Source organism: Narcine bancroftii, chromosome 4 (assembly GCF_036971445.1).
Source record: "Narcine bancroftii isolate sNarBan1 chromosome 4, sNarBan1.hap1, whole genome shotgun sequence".
Taxonomy (NCBI): domain Eukaryota; kingdom Metazoa; phylum Chordata; class Chondrichthyes; order Torpediniformes; family Narcinidae; genus Narcine; species Narcine bancroftii.
The window spans coordinates 280,111,657-280,136,710 of NC_091472.1; the positions used below are offsets into that span (position 1 = coordinate 280,111,657).

Here is a 25,054-nt window from a genome sequence, read left to right on the forward strand (position 1 = left end):
TTCGTCCACCGCCCCTCAATGTCCAGCACCAGTGTGCACTTGTAAAACAGCTCAGGGAAAGAAGAAAGAATTGAACAAACCAACAGCAGTAATGTGCAAGAACCTATTGCACACAACCTTCCTCAAAGCAAATTTGATACAAGTGAATTATGACACTCCACTGTAAAAGTTGAAATTGTCTACAACAAATTTAAATACAACTAGGCATTGTACAAATGCTCATAGTAGCCAAATAAATCCTCAAGATTGGGCAAGATTCTTTGTACTGAGCCACAGACTCAGGGTTACAGAGGACAGAAACAGGCCCATCATGATGACCATCCACATTCATGTCATTTCCTCAGATTAAGCACATATCCATCAATTCTCTTCCTATCCAAATGACATTGAAATGCTGAAACTATCTACTTTCTGTCAGGTCAGTCCCAGACTACCACCACCATCTGTGTGGACAACTTATCCCTCAGATCTCCTTTAAATTTCTCTCCATTCACCAAAATTATTCTTGTTTTTGACAGTTCACTTCAGGAATAAGATCATCAATTTCATCTATAGCTATTTTTTTTAATATAAACCTGTGAAAGGTCTTATAAATCCGAATGAACCTTTATAAACTCTTTAAAGCTCTAAAAGATGTCCTGATACTGACATAGTCCAGAAGGTCAGTGGGTCCCACCCTAATTCTCAGATCCTGCTGAATACCAGTGAGAAATATTCAGTTAGGATCCTGGATTTTCCCTACAATCTTCTTGTTTCTAATATACACTTAAAAGGTTTTTAGGATTTTACTCAAACCTTCTTGCCAAGCCAAGGTCATGTCCTCCCAATTACTCATGGTTATTTCTTCAGATGAAGGCATCAGCCAGAGGTTTTAGATTTATTTTGTATTTCCTTAGGACAGAAAAGGAGCCTAATCAGTCCATGCTGGCTCATGGAACAATCCCATTCCCCAATACTTTCCCTGAAATACATGCTCCCTCCAAAGAAGAAAATACTACATTATCCCAGAGAAGATTCGAAAATATTTTAATACAGGAATATCAGTGGCTACACGCTTCTATATAAAAAAAATTAAGATGACTAACTATTCAGATTCAGTTTTGTTGTTCAAGAATAAATATTTGGCAAGACTCATTTGGCCTTCTTTGAAATAGTGCCATGAGATATTTTACTTGAGAGGACAGGTAAACGAGGATGAATTTATTAAAATACACATCAACCAATGTGCATTTGCGCTTAAATTCTTACTTGCTGCTGCTGAACAGATACATTAAAATCCCCGTTATCCAGAATTCAAGCAACTGGCAAAATAAATTGTGGAAATAGATAAAAAATACAATTTAAAAAAAAATTGGCACCCTTCAACAGTTAATTTGCCATACACGCAGGACACTATTTCAAACAACCAGAAAATTCACTTATCCAGTGACTACCAATCCCCATAGGTGCAGGATACCAGGAATTTTACTGTATCTATAAAGTACAACAATAATAATAAACAGATTGAATTAAGAGACACTAAAAACACAAGATAGATCTAAATATTCACTAATCCAAGCACAAAAAAGTGACATTCAATGATGGAGGCAGCCATGATCAGTGTACCCATGGAGGTTCGAGCATTTGATAGCTGTTGGATAGAAACAGTTCTTAAACTTCAAGGTGCTGAGTTTCAGGCTGCTGTATCTTCTGCCCAAAGGTAGCAGTGAGAAGAAGTTGTGAACAGGGTAGTGGAGGTCCTTTGTGAAGTTAGCTGCTTTATTGAGATAACACCTCGCATACTTATCTTCAGTGAATGGGAGGTCAGAGACTATGATGGATCTGCTATGTTTACTATCTTCTGCAATCTTTCACATTCCTTGGCAGTCAACTTCTCAAATCAGGCTGTGATGCAATAAGCCTGTATACTTTCAACAGTGCATCTGTAAAAGTTTGATAGAGTATTCAACGACAAGCTAAATCTCTTCACTTTCCTGAGAAAGTAAAGGCGCTGGTGTGCCTTTTTCACAATTCCCTCGATATGATGGCTCCAGGAAAGGTCTTCTGAAATATGAACTCCCAGTAACCTGAAGGTTTTTACTCTCACCACCTCCTTCCCTTCAATGCAGACAGATACGTGGTCATTCGGACTTTCCTTCCAAAAATCAACAATGACCTCCTTGGTCTTGAGGATGTTGAGAGCAAGATTGTCGTTCTGACACCACCCAACCAGGATCTCCATCCTGAATTCTGACTCAACTTCTAGATTTTTGTCCAACAACAATGTTGTCAGTGAATTTTTGGATTGAGTTAGAGCTAAACTTGGCTACTAAGGCAAGCGTGGACAGGGAATAGAGTAGGAAACTAAGCATGCAGCCTTTGAATGCCCTTATTAATGGTCAGTGTGGTGTTGCCGATCCTGTCTGATGAGGAAGTTGACGATCCAGTTGCAGGGGGATGAAGAGTCCCAGATCCTTGAGCTTGGTTACATTTTCCTGGTATTATCCTGTTGAATGCTGAGCTGGGGTTAATAAACAACAGATCAACACAGGTGTTCCTGTGGTCTAGGCCAGTTATTCTCAACCTTATTTTGGCTACAATACCCTGAGTTCTCAATTCAAAATTTAGTCAAGTAGTCTAGTTTTGGTTTCTTCTGTGGTTTTCTCCTACTGACTCTATAAAAAAAACAAAAAAAGTTATGAGGTGAAAAGACAACACGGCCAAAGGGACCATGTTGACAATGACTGGTCTTTGTGCTCTAACACCAATGAAACACCTGTGATAGTTCGACATAATTAAATTTACACAATGACAATCTTCATTTTGATGTTTAAATTTCTTGACTGAACATTGAACTTGCAAGCTTTGAACTGGAAGCATAAATGGCATACAATGACACACAGGACAGAAGGAACATTGAAAAAAATTCTAGATGCTGGAAAAATAAAAACTGGAAATGCTGGAAGTGCTCAGCAAGTCAGATTGTATTTGTGGGAAGAGAATTGGTTACATTTTAAGATGAAAATAAGTGCTCATTTGAAGAATCTTCTAATTGAAACACGAGCGTGGTTTTCCTTTCCTTAGATGTGGGGAATAATTTACTGAGTATTTCCAACATTTTCTGTTTTATTTTAATGTTAGGTGCTATTAACATTGTTTAGAAACTCAAAAGCACATTGGTCAGATCCTAATAATTTGAAAACCAGGTGGAAACCTGACAAATGAAAGGAAATATCAAAATTCTCAATTAAATACTATATTATTTCTTCTTCCCACTTTGCAACAAACATCATGGTCAGCAGAAATAGCAGTTAAGTACAAGTAGAGGGCCCTTTTAGGACTTATTTTCTATACTTAAGCAAGGATCTATGAGCTCTGGAGGCAGCTGAGAAGAGTTAAACTGCTCTTATTGCTGGGGTGAAAGAGTTATTCCATTATAAATGGCTCTAAGAAGTTAAATCTTTATACTTTGGATTTCAGAAAAATGATGATGATCTCAATGAAGCACATTATAACTGAGGAAACATTAGGAGTAATGTTGGTAGATTGTGGGATTGTGGTGAACAAGGGAGAGAGTTACAAGTTACAAGAGCAGTCATTTAAAATGGAGGTGCATAGGAACTTCTTTGGGATTCTCCAACCCAGAGATTGTGGAGTCGAGATCATGAGTTATATGAACAGCAGGTATATAAATATTTGAAAGAGGAATTGGCACAAGAGAGCCATTGAATGGTGGGGAAGGCTTCAGTGCCCAAATGGATTGCTTCTGCTCCAATTTCCTTGTGTTCTTCTTTCACATTTTCATGCTTTAAAGGAACCACTGGAACACAGGGATGTTCACATTGGTGGGTCCCAACTGGGATTCAGTCCCACTCACCCATCTGTTTTCCCTCAAACAATTATGCATGTTAAGGATACAAACATTTGTGCACGTTGGCAAAAATACTCATGTCTAATTGACAGAATTTTTTGAAAGTAAGACCAAGGTCCGAAAATTGCACAACAAAACAGAAGCTGCAGTCAGATGCACAAAAGAATGAAGCAAAAAAGCATGCTTCCTGAAAAGGTTTTCATTTTTTCAAGACACTGACCTCATATTATTCTGTTGACTTGGTGGGATAACATTGTAATAGACTGGCATTCCTGCAGAAGGTAAAGAGCCTTGACTTGACTGGTTTGGGATTAAAATGGCCTGTTGATAGGGCTGCTGACTCATTCCTTGAGAGCCCGCGGTCAATGATATCTGAATTTTAAGCACAAAAATATAACGTGTCGCTTCTAAATCCTGACATCAACAAAATGTTACACTCAGAAAAGCAACATCAATTTAAAATTTGTTCAAAAGTGGTAATAAATCATTCCAAGTATTTGCATTTTTTTTAAAAAGAGGTTGGTAAGCACCCCTCCAAAGACTTAGGAAAATGAGTGGGAAGTCACCATCACACTACACAAATTATTAGGACACTATAATCAAAAACATAACCACCTCATCTTGAGATTCAAGACCAATGACCTTTGCCATCAATACGAGTGGCTACAAATACCCATGCAATGTCTTTGCCTGACTACATACATGCACTAACAGGAGCCCAGAGACCAGTTCTAATGGTAATGAGCTCCTCTCTTGACTTTCCAGATTCTTTACCACTAATACGAGCTCATATTTCATTTAGTGTGACTGTCACTTTAAGGGTTAATAGAGATGGCAATCATTCACAGTTGTGGATGGCACCATCAAGTACAGACGATCAAGAAAGTTGTTACTCTGGAGGAAGATGAAGAACATTGGTTGTTTATCCAGGAAAACAGTGGTGAGAGTCACGTGAGTGGGACACTTAAAGGAACAGGATTTTCATTATTGACCACCAGCCATCTGGTGAACATGGAGGTGGAGTGACTCTGTGTGAAATGGACAATTTGGCTGATTCTCTCTGCCATGCCAATTACTGAACCACCATGACTACAGGAAAGCTCACTTTGCTTGACCCGTATCTGGGCTTTTAAAGCAGAAGAAATGGTGCATTGGTTCGTGACCAAAGTAATGGTCATTTCGATTGACCTATGCCAGGGTTTTGGAAGCATCATGGAAGTCACTCATTTCATTTCCCCTACGCAAGGAAAAGGGGAGTTGTGACAATAATTTGTCCAAAAGGATATTTCTCAGCAAGAAACTCGACAAGGATTCATGAGTTTTCCGCAGTCCAGTCACTCAGTTTCTCCCGCCTCCTTCGTAAATACTTCTGGGCATCAGTTTACAAGTCTGCTTTCAACACAGGATTTCTAAGACTAAACTTTGGAATGACTTTCCAGAATTGTACCTAAGCTGTAATGGTTTGGGTATCCCACACATACGAGTGTATTTGTGCATAGTGGGGGTTAAGTTAACTTATGTGTTATACTATTAGTAGTTATTAATAAATAATGTTTTAAAAGAAAAATAATAATCTCTTGGTGAATTTCTATTGCTGTTGGTCTGCGACATAACACCACCAAGACATAAAATTGTAGTGGAATGAAATAAATACCACCTGGTTTGGTAGATTTTGAATGACACTCAAGGAGGTTCATACTTTAGAGATACAGCCATTCACTTTTGGTGGCTACAAAAATAGTCTACCCTCGCCATTAATACAGGTGCCTAACCTTTTATCCAGAATTCTCAAAACCGGCAACCTCCAAAAATTGGCAATTTTTTTGGGTGGATGACATGCACATTAAAAATGAGTTTGACATCAAACATGACCCAATGTGACCCTAGCTCAACTCCCGTGTATCCTGTCAGTTTCCACTACTTCATAAGTGCCACTGAATCACCTATACTGATGCCCATCCAGTGTCGCGGTGATTTCAGTTGGCTGGCAGCAGTGGTTCAATGGCTGTCGCTACTACCCAAAATCCCCCATGCAGCTGAAACCGCTGTACCAGTGTCAGCACAGGGGAACCGATAAGGGAACTTTTCTCCTAGCGCTGGTATAGAGGGAGGCAGGAAGAGAGAGACACGGCAGCACGACTTGAGCAGGCAAGGGGGGTGGATGCAGCATCACAACTCAGGCGGGTGGGGGGTGGATGTGACAGCGCATCTTGGACGAGCTTAAAGGGACTGAAATCAAAATAATACCAAAATCCATAAGATTCCAAACAACAGCAGGTGTCTGGTCCCGTTAGGCACCTGTATGGCTAGCTTCGGTGCGTATTGTCTGTAAGATAGACTCCAGCAAATCATTGTGGTATCTTTTTTTTTTTTATTTTATTTTTTTTTTTTTTTTTCACACCATAAATCACATTAGCCATGATATACACTATTTCTTTTTCACACATATACAGTGACTTTTTCTCCCCCCCCCCTTTCCTCCCAAACCACCCCCCCACCCCCCCCTCTCATCCATTTTAGGTATACAATCTAGGTTGCATTAAGACAGTCAGACAATGTTGTCATTCAACAAAATTAGACCAGAAATTCTACTGAGTCCATTCTTTTCTTTCCTTCTCCTTCCATCAACTTAGGTAGTGTTTGTCCCCGGTAGGTTTTCGCTATTGTATTTAATGTAAGGCTCCTATACTTGTTCGAATATTTCAATATTATTTCTTAACCAATATGTTATTTTTTCTAATGGAATACATTTATTCATTTAAATTTGGTAGTTTCTTCCTTTTAATTTGGTTATGTATTCCATTAATATTTAAAGACATATAGTTCAGCGTAGCCCTTTTATATTTTGTTTATCTTCTCTTTCCGTTTTTCCATCATTACCTTTCCTCCTTTTCCATTTCTGTTTTCTTATTTTCAACTCTTTCTAAGACAACATTCCTACAACATCTAACATTTTCCTTATTCTCCTATTTCTATCTTATTTATCCCCAATCTCCCCTTCACCTCCTGAGTTGTCCTTTATCCCTTGTCGGACAACCACATCTCCCCTCTCCATTTGGATTTGCGAATCCACTCGCAAGCGTCAACTGATTTTGCAGTGACCGCTATTTCCCCCCACCCCGCCTCCCCCAGAAAAGATTTCACTTTTCATATGTCACAAAGGTCCCTCTTTTAATTCCCTCCTTATTCTCTCTATTCCATTACCTTCCCTTATTAATTCTTGTCTATACTATCTATATTTTCCTCTAAGTACAGATACATTCACGTATGCACATTGTCTCTATTCACTCTTATACCTCTTTACCTGCATACATATCAATCATGATCATTTTTACTCTCATTACCCGTCTTCATCCCTCAGTCTATTTTTGTCTTTACCCACATACATATCAGTCGTGATCATTTTAGCTCTCATTACCCGTCTTCCTCCCTCAGTCTATTTTTGTAATTGTTCTGCAAATTTTCGTGCTTCTTCTGGATCCGAGAATAGTCTGTTTTGTTGTCCTGGAATAAATATTTTCAATACCGCTGGATGCTTTAGTATAAATTTATACCCTTTCTTCCATAAAATCGCCTTTGCTGTATTGAACTCTTTTCTCTTCTTTAGGAGTTCAAAACTTATATCTGGATAAATGAAGATTTTTTGCCCTTTATACTCCAGTGGTTTGTTGCCCTCTCTTACTTTTTCCATTGTCTTCTCCAGTACCTTTTCTCTTGTAGTATATCTTAGGAATTTTACTACAATAGATCTTGGTTTTTGTTGTGGTTGTGGTTTAGAGGCCAATACTCTATGTGCCCTTTCTATTTCCATTTCATGCTGTAGTTCTGGACATCCTAGGGTCTTAGGGATCCACTCTTTTATAAACTCCCTCATATTCTTGCCTGCTTCATCTTCCTTAAGGCCCACTATCTTTATGTTATTTCTTCTGTTATGGTTTTCCATTGTATCTATTTTTTGAGCTAGTAGTTCTTGTGTCTCTTTAGTTTTTTTATTAGATTCCTCCAATTTCTTTTTTAAGTCTTCTACCTCCATTTCTGCTGCTACTGCCCGCTCTTCCATCTTGTCCATTTTTTTTCCCATTTCTGTTAAGGTCATCTCCATTTTAATTATTTTCTCTTCTGTGTTGTTTATTCTTTTTCTTAAATCCTTAAATTCCTGTGTTTGCCATTCTTTAAATGACTCCATGTATCCTTTAATAAGAGCAAGTATATCCTTTACCTTGCCTATCTTTTCTTCTTCTATTTCACCATACTCTTCCTCTTCTTCTTCCTCTGGGTTGACCATCTGTTGTTTCTTTGTTGCCCTTTCCTCCTCTTCTTTCTTGTTTCTATTGTCTTCTGTGGTCTCTTCTTGCTGCAGGTGTTCTGCAGCTGTCGTTGCCGGCTGTGGAGATCGACTCCCCAGCTGGTCCCCCCTCCCGTCGGTGTGTTTTTTTTCATTCGCATCGCGCATGCGCGAAACTTCGCGCATGCGCGGTTGCGCACTTTTGCTCGGCTCTGCGAGCCATTTTTGTAGTCCATTATTTACCGACCTGAGGGAGCGGGTTTCTCTCTCCGCAGCGGGCCTCTTCGGACAGGTAAGGCCTTCACCTTTTTCCTCCTTTGTCTTCTCTTCCTCTCTTCTTACCGTTGCTTTCGACTTTTTTTTTGTCGCCATCTTCTTTCCACCTTTATACTCACTTTTCTGTAACTTTTATTTCTGTGCCTTTGTGTTTTCTCTTGTTTTTCCCGACTTTTCTGGAGAGGGCTGGAGTTCACCGTCCGGCCACTACTCCATCACGTGACTCCTCCCCATCATTGTGGTATCTTCACAAGTTTTTGGACTCCAGTAATAATCAGTGCCATTGCACCTGAGCAGCTTGTGGAATCACCTTTTATGACATGGACTTCGATGGTTCAGGGCACTCGCTATTAAAATGTTGAAAATACATTTTTTTTTAAAAAAAAGGTTGTGTCATTTTACTGCCAAGTAAACATAATTGTTCTGGAACCATGCAATCCCAGAAAAATACAGGTCAATATGCAATTATTTATAGGGATTTAATTCATAACAGACATTCAGATTCTGGTCTATAACTGGTGGAGTGGTGACCAAGACTGCAGTTATTGAATAGCAATTATAGTCCCTGAAATTTACAACTGACCTACTTCAAAATGCGTACTTGAGCAGAATAGCTTGATAGTGCAGAACCATAAAAAGCCCCATTTTTGCTCCACAACTGATTGTGAAAGAAATCCAGTATTGACTTTCTTTCCCCATTTGAAAAATGAAAGGAACAATTAAAAAAATACATTATTTTCACATTTAACATGCCTTTAAAATTTTGATTCTTCTCCAACAAGAAGAGTTTTACACCAGTAAAAATAACATACCTGATAGGACTGTACTGAAGGATACTGGACCATCATGCCTTGCACCTGATTGCTCATACCACTATGTTGGCTACTCACAACATTTTGATTTTGAGTCTGAATACTAACCAATCCTTGATAACTTTGCTGTTGATTTGACATCACAGCTTGAAAACCTGAAAGAAAATAATTTGAGATTAATGACCATTTGTTCTCCATATTATTGTGCAACTCCCAAAAGATCTGAAGGATATTTGGTATTTTGGACCACTACCAGGTTAAAATGGCACTACTAAGAAAAGGCACCCTCAATTCAAATCTTAAAGTATGCAAGTTAAAAGAAAAACCAATTCAAGAAAATAATTGCTGTCCAGCTGGTTTGCATTTATTATTTTATACAGATGGTGAAACTAATGCAAAAGAACATTGAGTGGATAGTCAGAAGAGTGACGACAATTTCTTGTGCTTGCCTCACATTCACTGATGAGATAGATGGCTAATTTTGTAATTTGTACCCAAGTTAAATTTTTATCAGTAGCACCATCAGCCAGTTAGTTCTTCACAAAGTGGCATTGAAAACCATTGAGGACTAGCTCAATGAAAGAGGCACCAAGTGAAAATACTCATCTCATTTAATTGCCTTTAGTTATTGCTATTCTGTAAAACAAAAATTGCTGTATCTGCAATTTAACAAATGTGTCAAGTAACCCATGATCCATATTAACCTTGAACAGCCAGACAACTTGGGTTCCATGTCGTTAAAACAACTCCATTTTTGGAGAACTCATAACCATCATGACAAAGCAAATTTGATTTTCCAAAATGTTTGGAGCAATCTATGGTATCAAGTCTCAGAAAAATTTTGAAAAATATAGAAAAAGTGAAGATAAGTTAAAGGTATTTTTTTAGGATGTAGGGAAAGCATGTAGATAATGCAAAATCATGTAAAAAGTCAACTTAAATGGGGATAAATCTTGAATTGCGAGGTCAATAGGGAGCAATGGGTGAGAAGAACTGTGGAGAGTAGTTTGGAGCCTCAGAGCTTTAAAAAGGTAAAATTTCAGTAAATCAGTGGTTTACAAATTTCCCCTCTAAACTCACATTCCATCTTAAGCAATCCCTGTGTCATAAGAGCTCTGTGATTAGTAAGAGATTGCTTAAAGTGATATTGAGTGGAAAGATAAAGTTTGAATACTACTGCTTTAATTGTACCTAATTGACTCCTAAGGAAATGGGCCAATGACAATTTTTCTCAAGCAAAATATTTCAGTAACAGTTGGGTCTAGAGCAGTGGTTCTCAACCTTCCCACTCACAAACCACCTTAAGCAATCCCTTACAAATCATAGAGCACTTATAGCATAGGTATGAAATGTGAGTTGGGGGGGGGGGGGTGGGGGGGCAGTTTGACAACTACTGCTGTAAATGGAAGCCAAGAGGCCCACATGGTGAATGCGATGAGAAAAGCAGAACCTCAATGGGTGGGACAGGTTTACAAAATTTCAAATACAAGTACGCACCGCTTTATGCCCACGATACATTCTGTGAAATTGGCCATTATGCAATGTGGACGTTGTGTGAACACCATATCATATACTTAGCAAAGCTATTTGGAATAGTGCAGTGTACTGATTTGTAAATAGGGATCAGTGGCTATGGGCGGAGAGTAGAGCAGTGGGATCAGTGTGGGGAGAGCAGGGCAGTCGGATCACTTTTGGTATACAGTGTACAATTTCCTATAGCTAGTGATCGCTTTTTTGAAATTGCTGCAGACTTGCTCCTGGCAAATAAATAATTATGGGGCCACGGATGTATATGCGGTCAGACATTGCCCAAATGAACATTAGGCAGCGCATACCTGTTGTCAACTTCAGCCTTTGATAATAAAAATGTATCGAGTCTGGGCTGGATTAAAGATGATGGCTTCAAATGTACAGTGAAAGAAACTAAAACTGAGTATTGTATTCGCATTCTTATAATGCAATTGAGTGATGGATGGTGACATTCGACAATTGAATGGGGCACAAGTGCACAAAAGGTGAACTCAGTTTTACTTATGTTTGCTCCTGAAGGGTAATAGGATAATGACAGAGCAGCTGAGGATGAATGATTTCTTGCAGGGGTCTCAGTTTTATTCTACAGGGATATTCACGAATTAAAAGGCTTCACTTTAAGATCATACCAAAAACTGAAAGCATAGATTTTTAAAATCAGTTCATACTCATGGAGGGAAATAAAATGTGTAACCAGAAGGAACACAAAAAAAATTGCAATCTAAAGTACCTCTTAAATTGGGGAAAATTAAGACTGACACATTTAAAAAGATGGCACTCAGGATTAATTCATGCCCCTTTCAGGTGCGAAGTAAAATGTAACAGGCTGTAACTCGTGAAAGAAAATTACACCCTTTGTCGTCACATCACTTCCATGTTCATTAACATCTGATCCTTTTTGTACTACAAAATGCATTTATTAAAATGTGTAAGAATATGTTTGTGATTTTAATGTCAATTTAAATTCAAATGATAAACACTGCATTACTGCATTCAAGATGAAAATTCTATATTATGTCAGCATTTTAAATTACTGCTTTTATTAACGATTTTTAAATATAGTTTTTCAGCACAAATCTTTCGAATTGATTTTTAATATTCAATGAAATCCTAAAATAAAAAGTATAATATTCCTTTTTAAGCTGGAGTCCCTGCCATCCAACATGCTGAGGAAATGCTTGTCTGAGAAAAAGGTTCTATTTTTAGCAGGAAGGTTCTCAATGGGCAAATTACATGATTGATGTTATCCATGGCAACCATCTAAAATTCTCACTGAAACTGGCAGGAGACTGCACCACAACTGTGAATAGCTTCAATTATTTCAGTACTGCAGTGCAAACTATAATCAATTTCCCTTGAACATAAAAAAAAGTAGGGCAAAGCAAAATTGATGAATTAGAACCCTTCTTTGCAGCAAAAACCACAATCATTGTCAAAAGGAGAATACTTGGTACAATACAGTTTTTAAAAACCATGAGTGAAAAAAGTCCTGTTTAAAAAAAGCTTTCTTGAACGGTCATCATTAAAACTGGCTTTCAGTCATTGAAGCTAAGCAGCAATCTCTTTCTGAAATTCAAAATAAATAAAGATACAAGTTTCAATCCACCATATTTTACATTTGTTTTTATATGCCATTGATCGACAAACTTCTTTTTGTGGTTTAAGAAGCAGCTGAAAAAGAGACCGGTTCACTGTGAGAAACATACCACTCTCAGACAGTGCTCCGGCCCCGTATTCAACAACTCTCAGAAATGCTGATTACCAATTGAAATCCAACATCCATCAAGTATATGCAAAAAGTGAAACTAACAGAAGACTTAAGTTCACCAGGAAATTCTTTACATTAATTCAACATCACCACTTTTCACATTAGGATGCCAAAGCACAATATCTGTAAGAATTACAATATTTTTCCAAAATAATAATTGAAGTATGAACGATATAATTTTTTTTCACAGAATAATCACAAAATAACATTTACAAATATTCTAAATGATCACAGTTAAAAAAAAAAAGACTTGCAGAAACCAACCTGCTTGTGGGGTAGTTTGCGATAATGGTTGATTCTGTTGAGTGTTAAAGTGTATAGGAGCTAAAGGCCGATACTGCTGATTGGAATGGGGGTACTGACCTGGAGCACAGAAACAACTAGGCAGCTGAAAAAGGGGAAATAAGAACAATACTTGTAAAGCACCGCTCCCTTGATAATAATAAAATAAATACAAAAATAAATTTTGAACAAATTGCATCATAGATATCAGGTTTGAAGATACCATCTCAATGCATATTTGTACATACCACAGTGTGCTTTGTTCAACACACCTCCACAAATAATAGCACAAATCCCCTATTAAAGCCTCAAAAGTTCACTCATTGATATCATTGTTTTGGGTAATTTTTTTCTGCCCAACGCTTAAGTATCAATTATATGTAAATTTGCCGTGATGAAAATTCAATGCTTGTAACCTAGCTGATTTTTATTGAAGCTCAAATTAAAAAAAAATCCTTTGTACTTGCCATAAGAACTCTTTCTTTCTGCAAGGTCCTTGCATTCTACACATGATCTTGTTAGTAACATCAATATTTATGTTAAAGGCTGAATAGCACATGAACAGGTGATGGTTGCCTTCATCTCCCACAAGATTCCCATTGCTGCATTGACCTTTTGTGGTCGACGGTTTCCCCAACATACTTAAGCATCAATACCATGACCATTCATAATTAGGCAACAAGTCGCAAGTTGGCCTCAGGCAGCACAAATTGAACATTGCCAACAGGTCTAAGTGCAGCTCCCATTACACATTGGACCAAATCGTGTGGGGTAACGAGTTAGCAGCTCTATTCATGGCTCTTTTTTCCTGAAGAAATGATCCTTTGTTGGAAATTATGTTTGGGCAGTTCAGAAAGTGTAGTCGTTAGTGCAATGCTATCACAGTGCCAACAATCACGGTTTGAATCCAGTGCTCTGAAAGGGTTTTGCATGTTCTCACCATGGCATGTGATTTCCTCCCACCCTCCATAATGTACAGGGTTGTAATTTAATTGTGTGTAATTGAGTGGCACAAGTTTTCATGACAGAGTCAGATTCTACTCTGTTGTGCTGGGGTTATATGAACAGTAGCCATTGTTCATCACAGCTGTAATCTCATAACAGAGCAGAAAAATATCTTTAAACAAAGTAACAAAGATGAATGCATTTTCCAATTTTACTTGTACACTTAATTCTCTGAAATTTGCTGCTTCCATTTGCACTGCTGCAGTCATATCTTGCCAGTTCAATGTCAAGTCATCTTTTTTATCGTTCATACTATGCTCACACGGTCAGGACAAGATAGCGTTTCTCCACGGAGCATATTTACATAAATATGAGTTAGAATAAACGTTTAACACATTAAAATATTAAGTATACAGTAACAGTCTACAGTACCCTATCCACAAATGTTCTGGGAGTTCAGGAATCTAATGGCTTGGGGGGAGTGGGGGGGGCGAAGCTATTGCCCAATCTGGACAAGGGCCCGTGTGCTGCAGTACCTCCTACCAGATGGCAGAAGGGAGAACAGTTTACATGAGGGGTGTGTGGAGTCCTTCACAATGTTTACTGCCTTTCACCTGCATCGAGTGCTGTACATGTCCTTCATAGTAGGAAGAGCACCCTCAATAATCTTTTCTGCTGACTTCACAATCCTCTTCAGGGTTTTGTGGTCTGAGAAGGTCTAGCTTCCAAACCAGGCAGTAATGCAGTTGCACCGTCTGCTCTTGATACATCCTCTGTAGAATGTAGAGAGGATTGAGGGTGGGAAATGAACTTTCCTCAGCTTTCGCAGGGACGAGGTGCTGCAGGGCTCTCTTGGTTATGGAGCTTCTGTTGAGGGACCAGGTGAGATTCTCTGCCAAGTACACTCCAAGGAACTTGATACTTTTGACGACCTCAAAGGTCAATGGTGGAGTTGAGTTTATTGTCATATATAAAAGTACAAGTATATAGATGCACCAAAATTCTTATTTGCTTTTGCTGAACAGGTACATCAACTACAATAGTAAAAACTTTAATTGTCACAATGCAAAATTAAAAGACAATAAATATTCATAGTTGCAGTTAATGCAAGGAAAAATATGACATTTCAGTGGTGCAGGAATATCTCTTGCTGGTCCTGGGGTAGCTTATGATGAGGGTTACAGCAGCACATAGAGGTTCAAACTGATGGATGAAAACTGTTCTTTAAGCTGAAATTTCTTTATTTCAGTCTTATAAACCCTCTACCTGAAGGGAGTATTGAGAAAATATCATGATCAGGGTGATTTGGGTCCTTTATGATGTCAACAGCCCAAGGCAGTGCATTTCATGGATGCTTTTAATAGATTTGACATACCTGGACCCTTCTGCATTCCTGGGCACACAAGTTTCCAAAGCAGGGTATAATACAACCTGTCACTATGTTTACCACAGTACACCAGTACAAGTTTGATAGAACATTCTACGATATGCCAAATTTAATCAGACCGTAAAAAGTAGAAACAATGGACTGCCTTGATATGATGGCTACTGGAAAGGCCATCGAATATGTGGACTCCCAGGAACTTGTAGTTACTGCCTCCGCCACTTTCCCACCGATGTGCAAACTTTCGGCCTTCCCTTCCTAGTGTCCACAAGCTGATAATGAGAACCATATTATTGTTCTGACACCAGACAACAAGATTCTTCATCTCCATCCTATCTTTTGGTTTCCATTAAATATGTCGAACAATGATGGTGCTGTCAGCTAATTTATATATTGCATTGCGCCAAAAAAGGCTATGTAATCATGCATGTAGAGGGAGTACAACACGCAGCCTAAGATTTTGAAAGTAGCAGCGGTGAAGATAGTGTATGTACTTTTGTCTCCTACATTTTAGAAAATCAATATAATACTATAACCATTCATAATTAGGGAACAGGCAACAAGTCGCCTCAGGCAGCACAAACTGAACACTGCCAACAGGTCTAAGTGCAGCTTCCACTCCACACTGGACTAAATCGTGTGGGGTGACCAGTTAGCAGCTCGACAAGCAGGAACACAGGAAATTTCAGACCAGATGGAATAAGAATAGGGAATGTATTGTATACGGCAATCCATTAAGAACGGGTGTTAGAAATAAAGAGAATTGTGCAAAGTTAGTATAGACATATGAAAGGAAATATTTCAAATCTTTAAAACTTTTGAGAAAGAGGCAAGCAGAATAGATAATGGTAAACAGTTGATTTGTTTCAACTTGCCAAGTTCTCTAAAATAAGATGCTACACAAAATATTATAAAACTAAAATTTGCTCAGTTAATGGGTTCAGGGGAAGGACAGAAAACAGGGATTTGCACTAAACGAGGAATAAATAATCCTCCAGTTGAGGTGCTTGAACTGTTCACCATCTGTACCCATGATTTAGATAAGAGCATCAAGTGTAAACTATTCAAGTTTGCCGATGAAAGGTGATGGCATGAGTGATGAGAAGGACGCAGGGATACACGATAAAGATGTATACAGGTTAAATGAACGACCAAAGAAATGGCCAAGTGAAATGCAAAATATAAAAATGTCAAGTTATCAACTTTGATAAAATGATGAGATTAAAGGCATTGGTATTATTAGTTTAATCATGTAGCTCACCACAACGTTGCATTGTAACAAAACAAACCAAGTCATGTGAACGCCAACCTATTGTGTAGAAAGGGAGGGAAGGCTTTGGCTCAACAGGCTCTAGGAAAAAAAAACAGGCAAGAGGCGAGGTTTAGAGTGGGTGAGTGTATTGCTAAACACTTATTCTTGCTAATAGATCATGTATTATGACTGTGGGCTTGTGCTCTGTGCCGAGTATCAGATGTGGGGTCTCTGGGAGACTCCAAGCATCTCTGATGCCTCTATCTGCACCAGGTGCACCGGTACAGCTCATAAGAAACAGTGTTAAGAATTGGAGCTGCAGCTTTATGACCTACAGCTTACTAGGGAATGAGAAAGTGATAGATTGGAGCCACAGGGAGTATAGCAAGAACACCTCCCTGGCCACCCCCCTCAGCAGTGGTTTATTGTTCTGGATACTACTGGGGAGAATGACCTGACAGAGGATGACCATAGGGACCAGGTCTCTAACACTGAGCATGGTGAGACAGTGAAGAGAGCAAAAAGGCACGAAATAGTGAGTGAAGATTTCATTATGACAGGAGATTAAATAAGCCCGATAAAGTCACCCAAATAGTGTATTGCCTCCCTGGTGCCAGGGTACAGGATGTCTCAAATCAAGCCCTGAATTCTGAGGGGAGAGGATGAACAGCTAGAAGTCTTGGTACATGTTGGTGCTAATGACATAGGTAAGATAAATCAGGAGGTCTTGAAGAGGGAATTTGGGAGAAAGCTGAGAAGCAGGACTGCTGGGGTAGCAATCTCAGGATTTCTGCCTATGCCACGTGCTAGTGAGGGCAAAAATAGAGTGATCAGGCAGATAAATGTGTGGCTGAGAAAGTGGCGCAGGGGACAGGGGTTCAGATCCTTGGATCTCTTTTGGGGAAGGTACGGCCTATTCAAAAAGGATGGGTTACACCTGAACCCAAAGGGGACCAATATTCTGGGGCGGGGGCGGGGTGGCAGGTTTAATATAGCTGTTTGGGAGAGTTTAAACTATTTTGGCAGGGGGATGGGAACCAGAGTGCTTGGGTTGAAGAAGGGCAAAACAGCAGTAAAATGAAGATATGTGCAGCAAGGATGACAGGCAAGTGATGAGACAAAATTATACCCAGAGGGATGATAGAGACACAATACATTCAAAAGCTTGTCTAAAGGTACTATAGTTAAAAGCATGCAGCATTACAAACAAGGTGGATGATCCTGCTGTACAGCTACAGGTTGGAGGGTAGGATACTGTGGTCATTTCTGAGTTTTGGTTAAAGGATGCTGGTCATTGGGATTTGAACCTCCAAGGAATCACGGTGTATCTCAAGAATAGGCAAGGAGGTAGAGGGGCAGTGTGACTGCTGGTAAGCAAAAATATTAAATCATTGGAAAGAAGGGACATTGGAACAGAAGAGGTAGAGCCCTTATGGGTTGAGTTAAGGAAAGATAAAGGTAAAAGGACACCAACGTTAATTACTTTCAGGCTGCCAAACAGCAGTTTGGATATGGATCACAAAATACAACTGGAAATAGATAAAGCATGTCAGATGGACAGTGTTATGATAATTATGGGGTATTTTAACATGAAAGCAGATTGGGAATGTCTGGCTGATATGGGACCTCAGGAGAGAAGTTGGTGGAATGCCTACAGAATGGCTTTTTGGAGCAGCTTGTTTGAGCCCACCAGGGGATTGGTTGTTCTGGACTGAGTGTTATGTAATGAACCAAAGGTGATCAGAGAGCTTAAGGTAAAAGGACACTTGGGAGGCAATGATCAAAATATGATTGAGTTCACTTTGAAATTTGAAAAGGAGGCACAAATCCGATGTGTCGGCATTTCAGTGGGGTAAATAAAATTATAGTCGCATGAGAAAGGAAATGGCAGATCAGCAATGGTTGGAGTTTATGCACAGGGCAGGCACATACTAAAAAGAAAGAAAATAGTGAATGGAAACATACAACAATTGTGGATGACAAGTGTTAAAGCTAAAGTAAAAGCAAAAGAGAGGACAAACAAGGAAGCAAAAACAAATGGGAAGATAAGAGGACTGGGAAACTTAAGAAGTTTAAGACAACTAAGAAGGTGATGAGGAAGGAAAAGATGAATTATGAAAAGAGATTAGCAAGTAATATCAAAGAGGATGCTAGTATAAAGAGTGAACCATTTGGCAATGCACTTAAGTAAGGGGTTTGAGTTTTTCTCCTCTATTATTTTCTTTATCTCCTTTTTTTTGTATTATTTGAGTTTTTTTCTAAAAATTTATATGCAATTTAGAATAAATATGGATATGATTTACAATTTATTTATGTTAGTGATATATGGAATATCTATTTAGTTTATGTAACTGCCTATACTGTCTTATTGAATTGCACTCTTTTTGTTTGTAATAGGTTCTTTATTAAAATCAATAAAGATATTTAAAAAAAGAAAGAAAAGTGAACAAAGTGGACATCAAAACAGTAGAAAATGATACTGGAGAAATTGTAATGAGAGACAAGGAGATGGCAGAGGAACTGAATGAATATTTTGGATTAGTCTTCAATGCAGAAGACATTAGTGGCATTCTGGACTCTCATGGCTTTCTCAGAAAAGTGTGCGCGGTCATGAGAGAGAAAGTACCTAGGAAGCTAAATGGTCCAAGAGTAGCAAAGTCACCCAGACTGAATGTAATGCGCCCTCAGGTTCTGAAGGAGGTAGCTGTAGAGATTTTGGAGGCATTGTAATAATCTTCCAGGAATCAATGGAGTCTGCCATGGTTCCGGTGGACTGGAAGATCACGAATATCCCTCCACTTTTTATGAAGGGAGCGAGGCAGCAAAAAGGAAATCATGGAACCACAAGCCTGACATTGGTGGTTGGGAAGCTGTTGGGAGTCTATTGTCAAGAGTGAGATTACAAAATACCTGGAGGTGCATGAAAAGATAGGCCCAATTCAACATGGTTTCCTTAAAGGAAAATCATGCCTGACAAACCTAATGTAATTAAAAAAAATCACAAGTAGGATAGACAGGGGAGATGCAGTGGATGTTGTGTATTTTGACTTTCAAAAGGCTTTAGACAATCATGAACAAGGCTGCTAAACGAGATAAGAACAAATGGTTTTACAATCAGGATACCAGCATGGGTAGAGCATTGGCTGGTCATGAGGAAACAGAGAAGGAATAAAGGGATCCTATTTTGGCTGGCTACAGGTTACCAGTCGTGTTCTGCAGGGGTTGGTGTTGGTGCCACTTCTTTTTACGTTGCATATGATTTGGATTATGGAATAGATAGCTTTGTGTCTAAATTTGCAGATACCAAAATATGCAGAGGATAACGAAAGGCTGCAGAGAGACTTGGATAGATTAGGAGAATGGGTAAAGAGGTGACAGATTAAAATCAATGTTGCAAAGTGTATGGTCATGTGCTTTGGTAGAAGAAATAGACAGGGGAGACTATTATTTAGATGGGGAGAAAATTCAAAATTCCGAGGTGCAAATGGAGTTGGGAGCCCTCGTGCAGGATACCCTGGTTGACCTCCAGGTCGAGTCGGTGGGAAGAAGGCAAATGAAACGTTGAACTATATAAAGTACTGGTGAGACATCACTTGGAGTACTGTGCACGGTTTTGGGATGTGCTGGCATTGGAGAGGATTCAGAGGAGATTCACTGGAATGATACCAGGAATAAAAGTGTCAGTATAAGAGGATTGATTGTCAGCCCTTGGACTGGAATGCCTGGACAGAATGGATATATCCCATGGTAGGGTGATTCTTTCATGGTAGGACAAAAGGGCATAATTTCAGGATAAAAGGGCATCAATTTAAAAAAGAGAGGTGGAAAAATTTCTTTCGTCAGAAGGTTGAGAGTCTGTGGAACTTGTTGCCACAAGTAACTATGAAAGCAAAGTCAATGGCTGCATTTAATACAGAGATTAAAAGGTATTTGATTTGTCAGGGTATCAAGGGTCATGGGGAGAGAGCCAGGGAATGGCGCTGAGTGGGTGGATGGATCAGCTCAAGAATGGCAGATGAAACTCGTTGGGCCAATGAGCCTACTTCTGTTCCTATATCTTGTGATATTGTGATTGTGAGTGAAACCAAACAACTGACTAAGCAGTAGAGTCTTCACCTTTTGGAATTATTATTGGAAGTTAACTTGAAGTAGGAGAACAAATGGTGCTTTGTTACCTCAGCTTATAGTTCTGTTGCCTAATGACTGGAATTAGGCATACAATTTTTTTTCCAAGGATGGAAATCCCAAGGGCCTGACAAGATATTCCCTTGGACATTGAGGGAAGCTTGTGGAGAAATTGTAGAGGCTCCAGAAGAGGTATTTAAAATGTCCATAGCTATAGGTCAGGTGCTAGAGCATTGGTGGAAAGCTAACATTGTTCCATTATTTAATAAAAGCTTTAAGAATAATCTGGGAAATTATAAGACAGTGAGCCTGACATCAGTAGTTCTTGGAAGGTATCCAAAGAGACAGGATATGCAAGTAGATCTCTGGATAGACAGGGACTGAATACGGATAGTCAACATGGTTTTGAGAGTGATAGGTCAAGTTGAACCTATCTTATTGTTTTTTGAGGAGGTTATCAAGAAAAGACGAAGGAAAGGCAGTGGCTGTTGCCTATATGGACTTTGGTTAGGCCTCTGACAAAGTCTCATATGGGAGTTTGTTCAAGAAGGTTTCTTGGTATCCAGAATGACATAGCAAACTGCAGTAGACATTGGCTTTGTGGGAGAAGCCAGAGTGGTAGTAGAGGATTACCTCTCTGAGTGGAGTGATGAGTCCCAGGGATTATTGGTGGGTTCCTTGTTGTTAGTCATCTGTATCAACTATCTGGATGATGAAGTGAATTGAAATCAGTAAATTTGCAGATGACACCAAGATTTGGTTTGAATTAGTAAATTTGCAGATGACACCAAGATTTGGGGTGTAGTGGAGAGTGAGGAAGGTCTCAAAGTTTGCAGCAGGATTTGAATCATCTGAACAAAAAATGAGCTGTAAAATGGCAGATGGAATTAAATGTGGAAAAGTATGAGGAGTTGTATTTTGGGGGCACAGGATTTGCATGGTAAATGGTAGGGAAACTGCAGTCGAACAGACGTATCTGGGAATACAGACAAGATCATTCTTCAAAGTGATGTGACAGGTAGAAAAGATTGCAAAGAGAGATTTTGGAACAATTGCTTTCATAAATCGCCCCACCTCCCGAGTACAAGGTCATATTTGACGGTGTTTTGGTCACTAACTTACAGGAAAGATAGCAGTAAGATTGAAAGAGTGCAGAGAAAATTTACAAGCATGTTGACAGAACTTGAAGAGTTGAGTTATTTGGAAAGATTGACTAGGTTAGAACTTTATTCTCAATGAGGGGAGATTTGATAGAAGTATATAAAATTATGAGGGGTCTGAGGATGGATGAGACAAAATCTAGAGGGCATAGGTGAAGGTGAAGTTTAAGGGGAACTTCTTCAGAGAAAAGATGATGAGAATATGGAATGAATTTTCAGCAGAGGTTGTGGATGCAGGCTAGAATTTCAAATTTCAGAAGATTGGAATGGTACATAGTATGAGGACATGTAAGGCTACAGTCAAGTGTGGAGGTTGATGGGACTCAGACTTCATAGAGCAACAGCTCATCCAGGTCCTTTGGCCTACAATGTTGGACTGACTAATGCAAACCCACTCCAAAAATCTAATCCTTCTTGACCTCACAACCACAGCCCTCCAGAAACTAGGCAGAATTTTTTTTAAAGCATGGGTTGAATAACCATAGAACACAACAATACAGAAACTGGTCCTATGTACCATTTGATTCCTGGATGACATGACACTTCTCCATGGGATGCAAGTCAATACTGTTTTAATAAAAATCCCTTGAATTTTGGAGGCTAGTTGAACTTTCCTTGCACATTCTGTGGCAATCATTACATTACTCATGTATTTGAAAAATAAGTTATTCCAGCACCAAAAGTCTTGTGTTGCAATATTTTGAGAGCTGTGCCTTGAATAGATAAGCAGCTGTTTATACCATAGAGATGAGGTCATTGTTTTAATTTTATTTTCAGCAGCTTCTATTCTGTTACATTGTTCTATTCTGTCGATTTCACTTTTTAATCTCCTGTAACAATCACAGAAACAAAAAAAATCTTAACTTTTCCTTTTGAAAATTCAAGCTGAGCCAACAATAATCATGAACTGCAGTTTATGCTCCTTTGTTGCCACAACCAATTAGCTGACGGTCTCAAAATAACAACTGTAGCTGAGGCATCATATACCAAATCATCTTCAATAAATTGAACAGGATGACTTGTTCTCTCGAGTTTACATTACCAAGATGCCACTCTGCATTAAAATATCAATGCACAGAATTCAACTAGGAGACTTCAACATAATTACAACATGCCCATCTGCCTCCACTACTCCAAAACATGGCACTTTTCATTCATTAAAACTGTTCCGTGTTGTAGTAATTCTAATTATTTCTTAACTCCAGCTTTAAGCAAGCAGAGCAAGATCAGACAATTGAAAACAGGATGAATCTTAGCATATTAGGTCCACAGCCCCAACACAACTTTTTACATTTAAATCAAATTATATGTATGCAGAATATACAGCTAATTATGTACATAAACAGGATACAACAATGTATGCTGCAGAACATTTCCTAAAATTAAGATTTTTATTTTCAGATGCTAACTGGAACAACAGAATGAAATAAGACCAGCTTCAATATTATATTGTTGTCTCAATAGATTTGAATAAAATTAGTCTTGGGTAGCATAAATATAATAGCCAGCCTACACAAAGTTGTTTCATTACACTTTTCACAAAATTATCTGTCACACAAAGCCATGTGAATGCAAACAGGTCTTTCAAGCGGGAAGATTCACCGAATGGTTCATGGACTTAAATACAACCATTACGTTGAGGGGTTGAGGCAACAAATCAGTTGGGGGACAAATTCCCAACCACCAATGTCCATAGATGGCAGAAGGCATCAGTAACCACATAACCATTTACGGAGCGGAATCAGATGAATAAATCTTTAAAAACTGAATGATAATAAGTTTATTGACCTGTACTTTGTACAGTGTGCATATGCTCTAAAATTCTTTCTTGTAGCAGCCAAACAGGTACTTCATAAAAAGACAACAGTATACATGAAAAGTGTGAAAAGTGCCATATTTGGAGTAGTGGAGGTAGATGGGCATGTTGTAATTATGTTGAAGTCTCCTAGTTGAATTAAAAAGAGAATACAAAAGATAATTAAATCATAAATTTTCAGATATCCTAATGCTAGAAAAAATCATTGCATTTATGCAAACTGTATGAGATTATTACAATGAGAAAAGAAAATAACCAATTAAATATTTTACCTGCTGAATTGGCTGCTGCACATATCCCTGTTGTTGAAGCACTTGTTGATTAACTGATGTGCCAGAGGCAGAATAGCCAGGTGTAGAAAGGGGTTGCCCTGGGGATGCCACAATAAACCCAGGCTGCTGCTGTGGCTGAAGTATAACTGATGGGAATATGGCAGTGTGGGCATCTGGAACTTCAGCGGATGGTTGACGACCAAGGCTCATCTGGCCAAACTGAGCACCAAGACTTTCTTGCTGCATGAATAATAGAAGTTACATTAAAATAAGTCTATGAGTAACAAAGGCATCCCATATATCATACAAATTCAAAAGTCATGCAGATATTGATTGAGCCTTTACAAAATATAAATCTGATTTAACATCAGAAAAATGTACCCAATTTTTATTAAAATGGAATTTAAATTGAGAATGCACCAAATGAAAAATTTGGGACAGAAGATAACATGGGCCAGATCTTGCATTGGTTCCAGGGCATCAAAACAAATGAAAATCCTGGACCTTCATGCTGATGTCTGGGATTTACTGAAAAACAGATAGCACAATTTGTTCACATCTAGTTCAGTTGTGAGTCAGGAATTCTCCGATATCACATTAGGAAATCACACCTCATATTCTGCACCAGTTGCAATATGACACATGACTGAGAAGACATCGATGTTTGCTGAATATGAGGTAAAGGGGAAAGAAAAAACTTTCCTCAGTAAGCTAGTCAAGTGGTTTGGAGAGAAGCTGAGCTTAAACTTGTTTCATTATTTCTTGTCTTAATTTCCCCCTTTTTATTTTTGAAGTGCTTCACTGTTCATTTTTAAAATATTTATTTCAATTTTTTGAAAAATTATCAAAATATTTGATATTCAGATATTTACAGTATTAATTAGATCCATTTAAAGCAACCACAGCAAGCAAAGGTGGAAATAGAGCTCTATCATTTGTGCAACCCAGTCAAGGATATTTCAGATAATTCCAGATTTCAGAATAATGATGCCTCATCACAATGTCGTCAGCAGCAGGCCAAGCCAAGTTTTCACTGCTCGACTCCAGGTTATGGAGAGTTAGTGAGATAGCCCAGCAAGCTGCTCAGAACCTGAATGCAAATATGTGGGGACCATAAATGGAAATTTTAGGCAGAATTTCAATTCAGCTTGTACATATGGAGAAATATTCATACCAAAATTATGATTGGGCTTTAATAAAACAACAAAAAAAAATCTCACGTCCACATTTTAAACTGTTTAAATCCAGATTTATTGAATGCTAATGCACTTTATGTTGATAAACTGAAAATATTTGT

At 38.6% G+C, this 25,054-nt stretch overlaps 1 protein-coding gene across 26 annotated transcripts in view; it reads right to left on the bottom strand.

Moving 5' to 3' along the window:
• Positions 1-25,054, bottom strand: part of LOC138762011 (R3H domain-containing protein 1-like) — a 205,339-nt gene that overhangs the window by 48,808 nt on the left and 131,477 nt on the right. For all 26 annotated transcript variants that reach the window (XM_069935155.1, XM_069935149.1, XM_069935154.1 and 23 more), the window contains 4 exons: positions 23,758-23,997; positions 12,786-12,909; positions 9,224-9,378; positions 4,071-4,222 (listed from right to left, as the gene is read on the bottom strand). In XM_069935155.1, the coding sequence (XP_069791256.1) occupies positions 4,071-4,222; positions 9,224-9,378; positions 12,786-12,909; positions 23,758-23,997 (671 nt within the window). The remainder of the gene's footprint in view (positions 1-4,070; positions 4,223-9,223; positions 9,379-12,785; positions 12,910-23,757; positions 23,998-25,054) is intronic.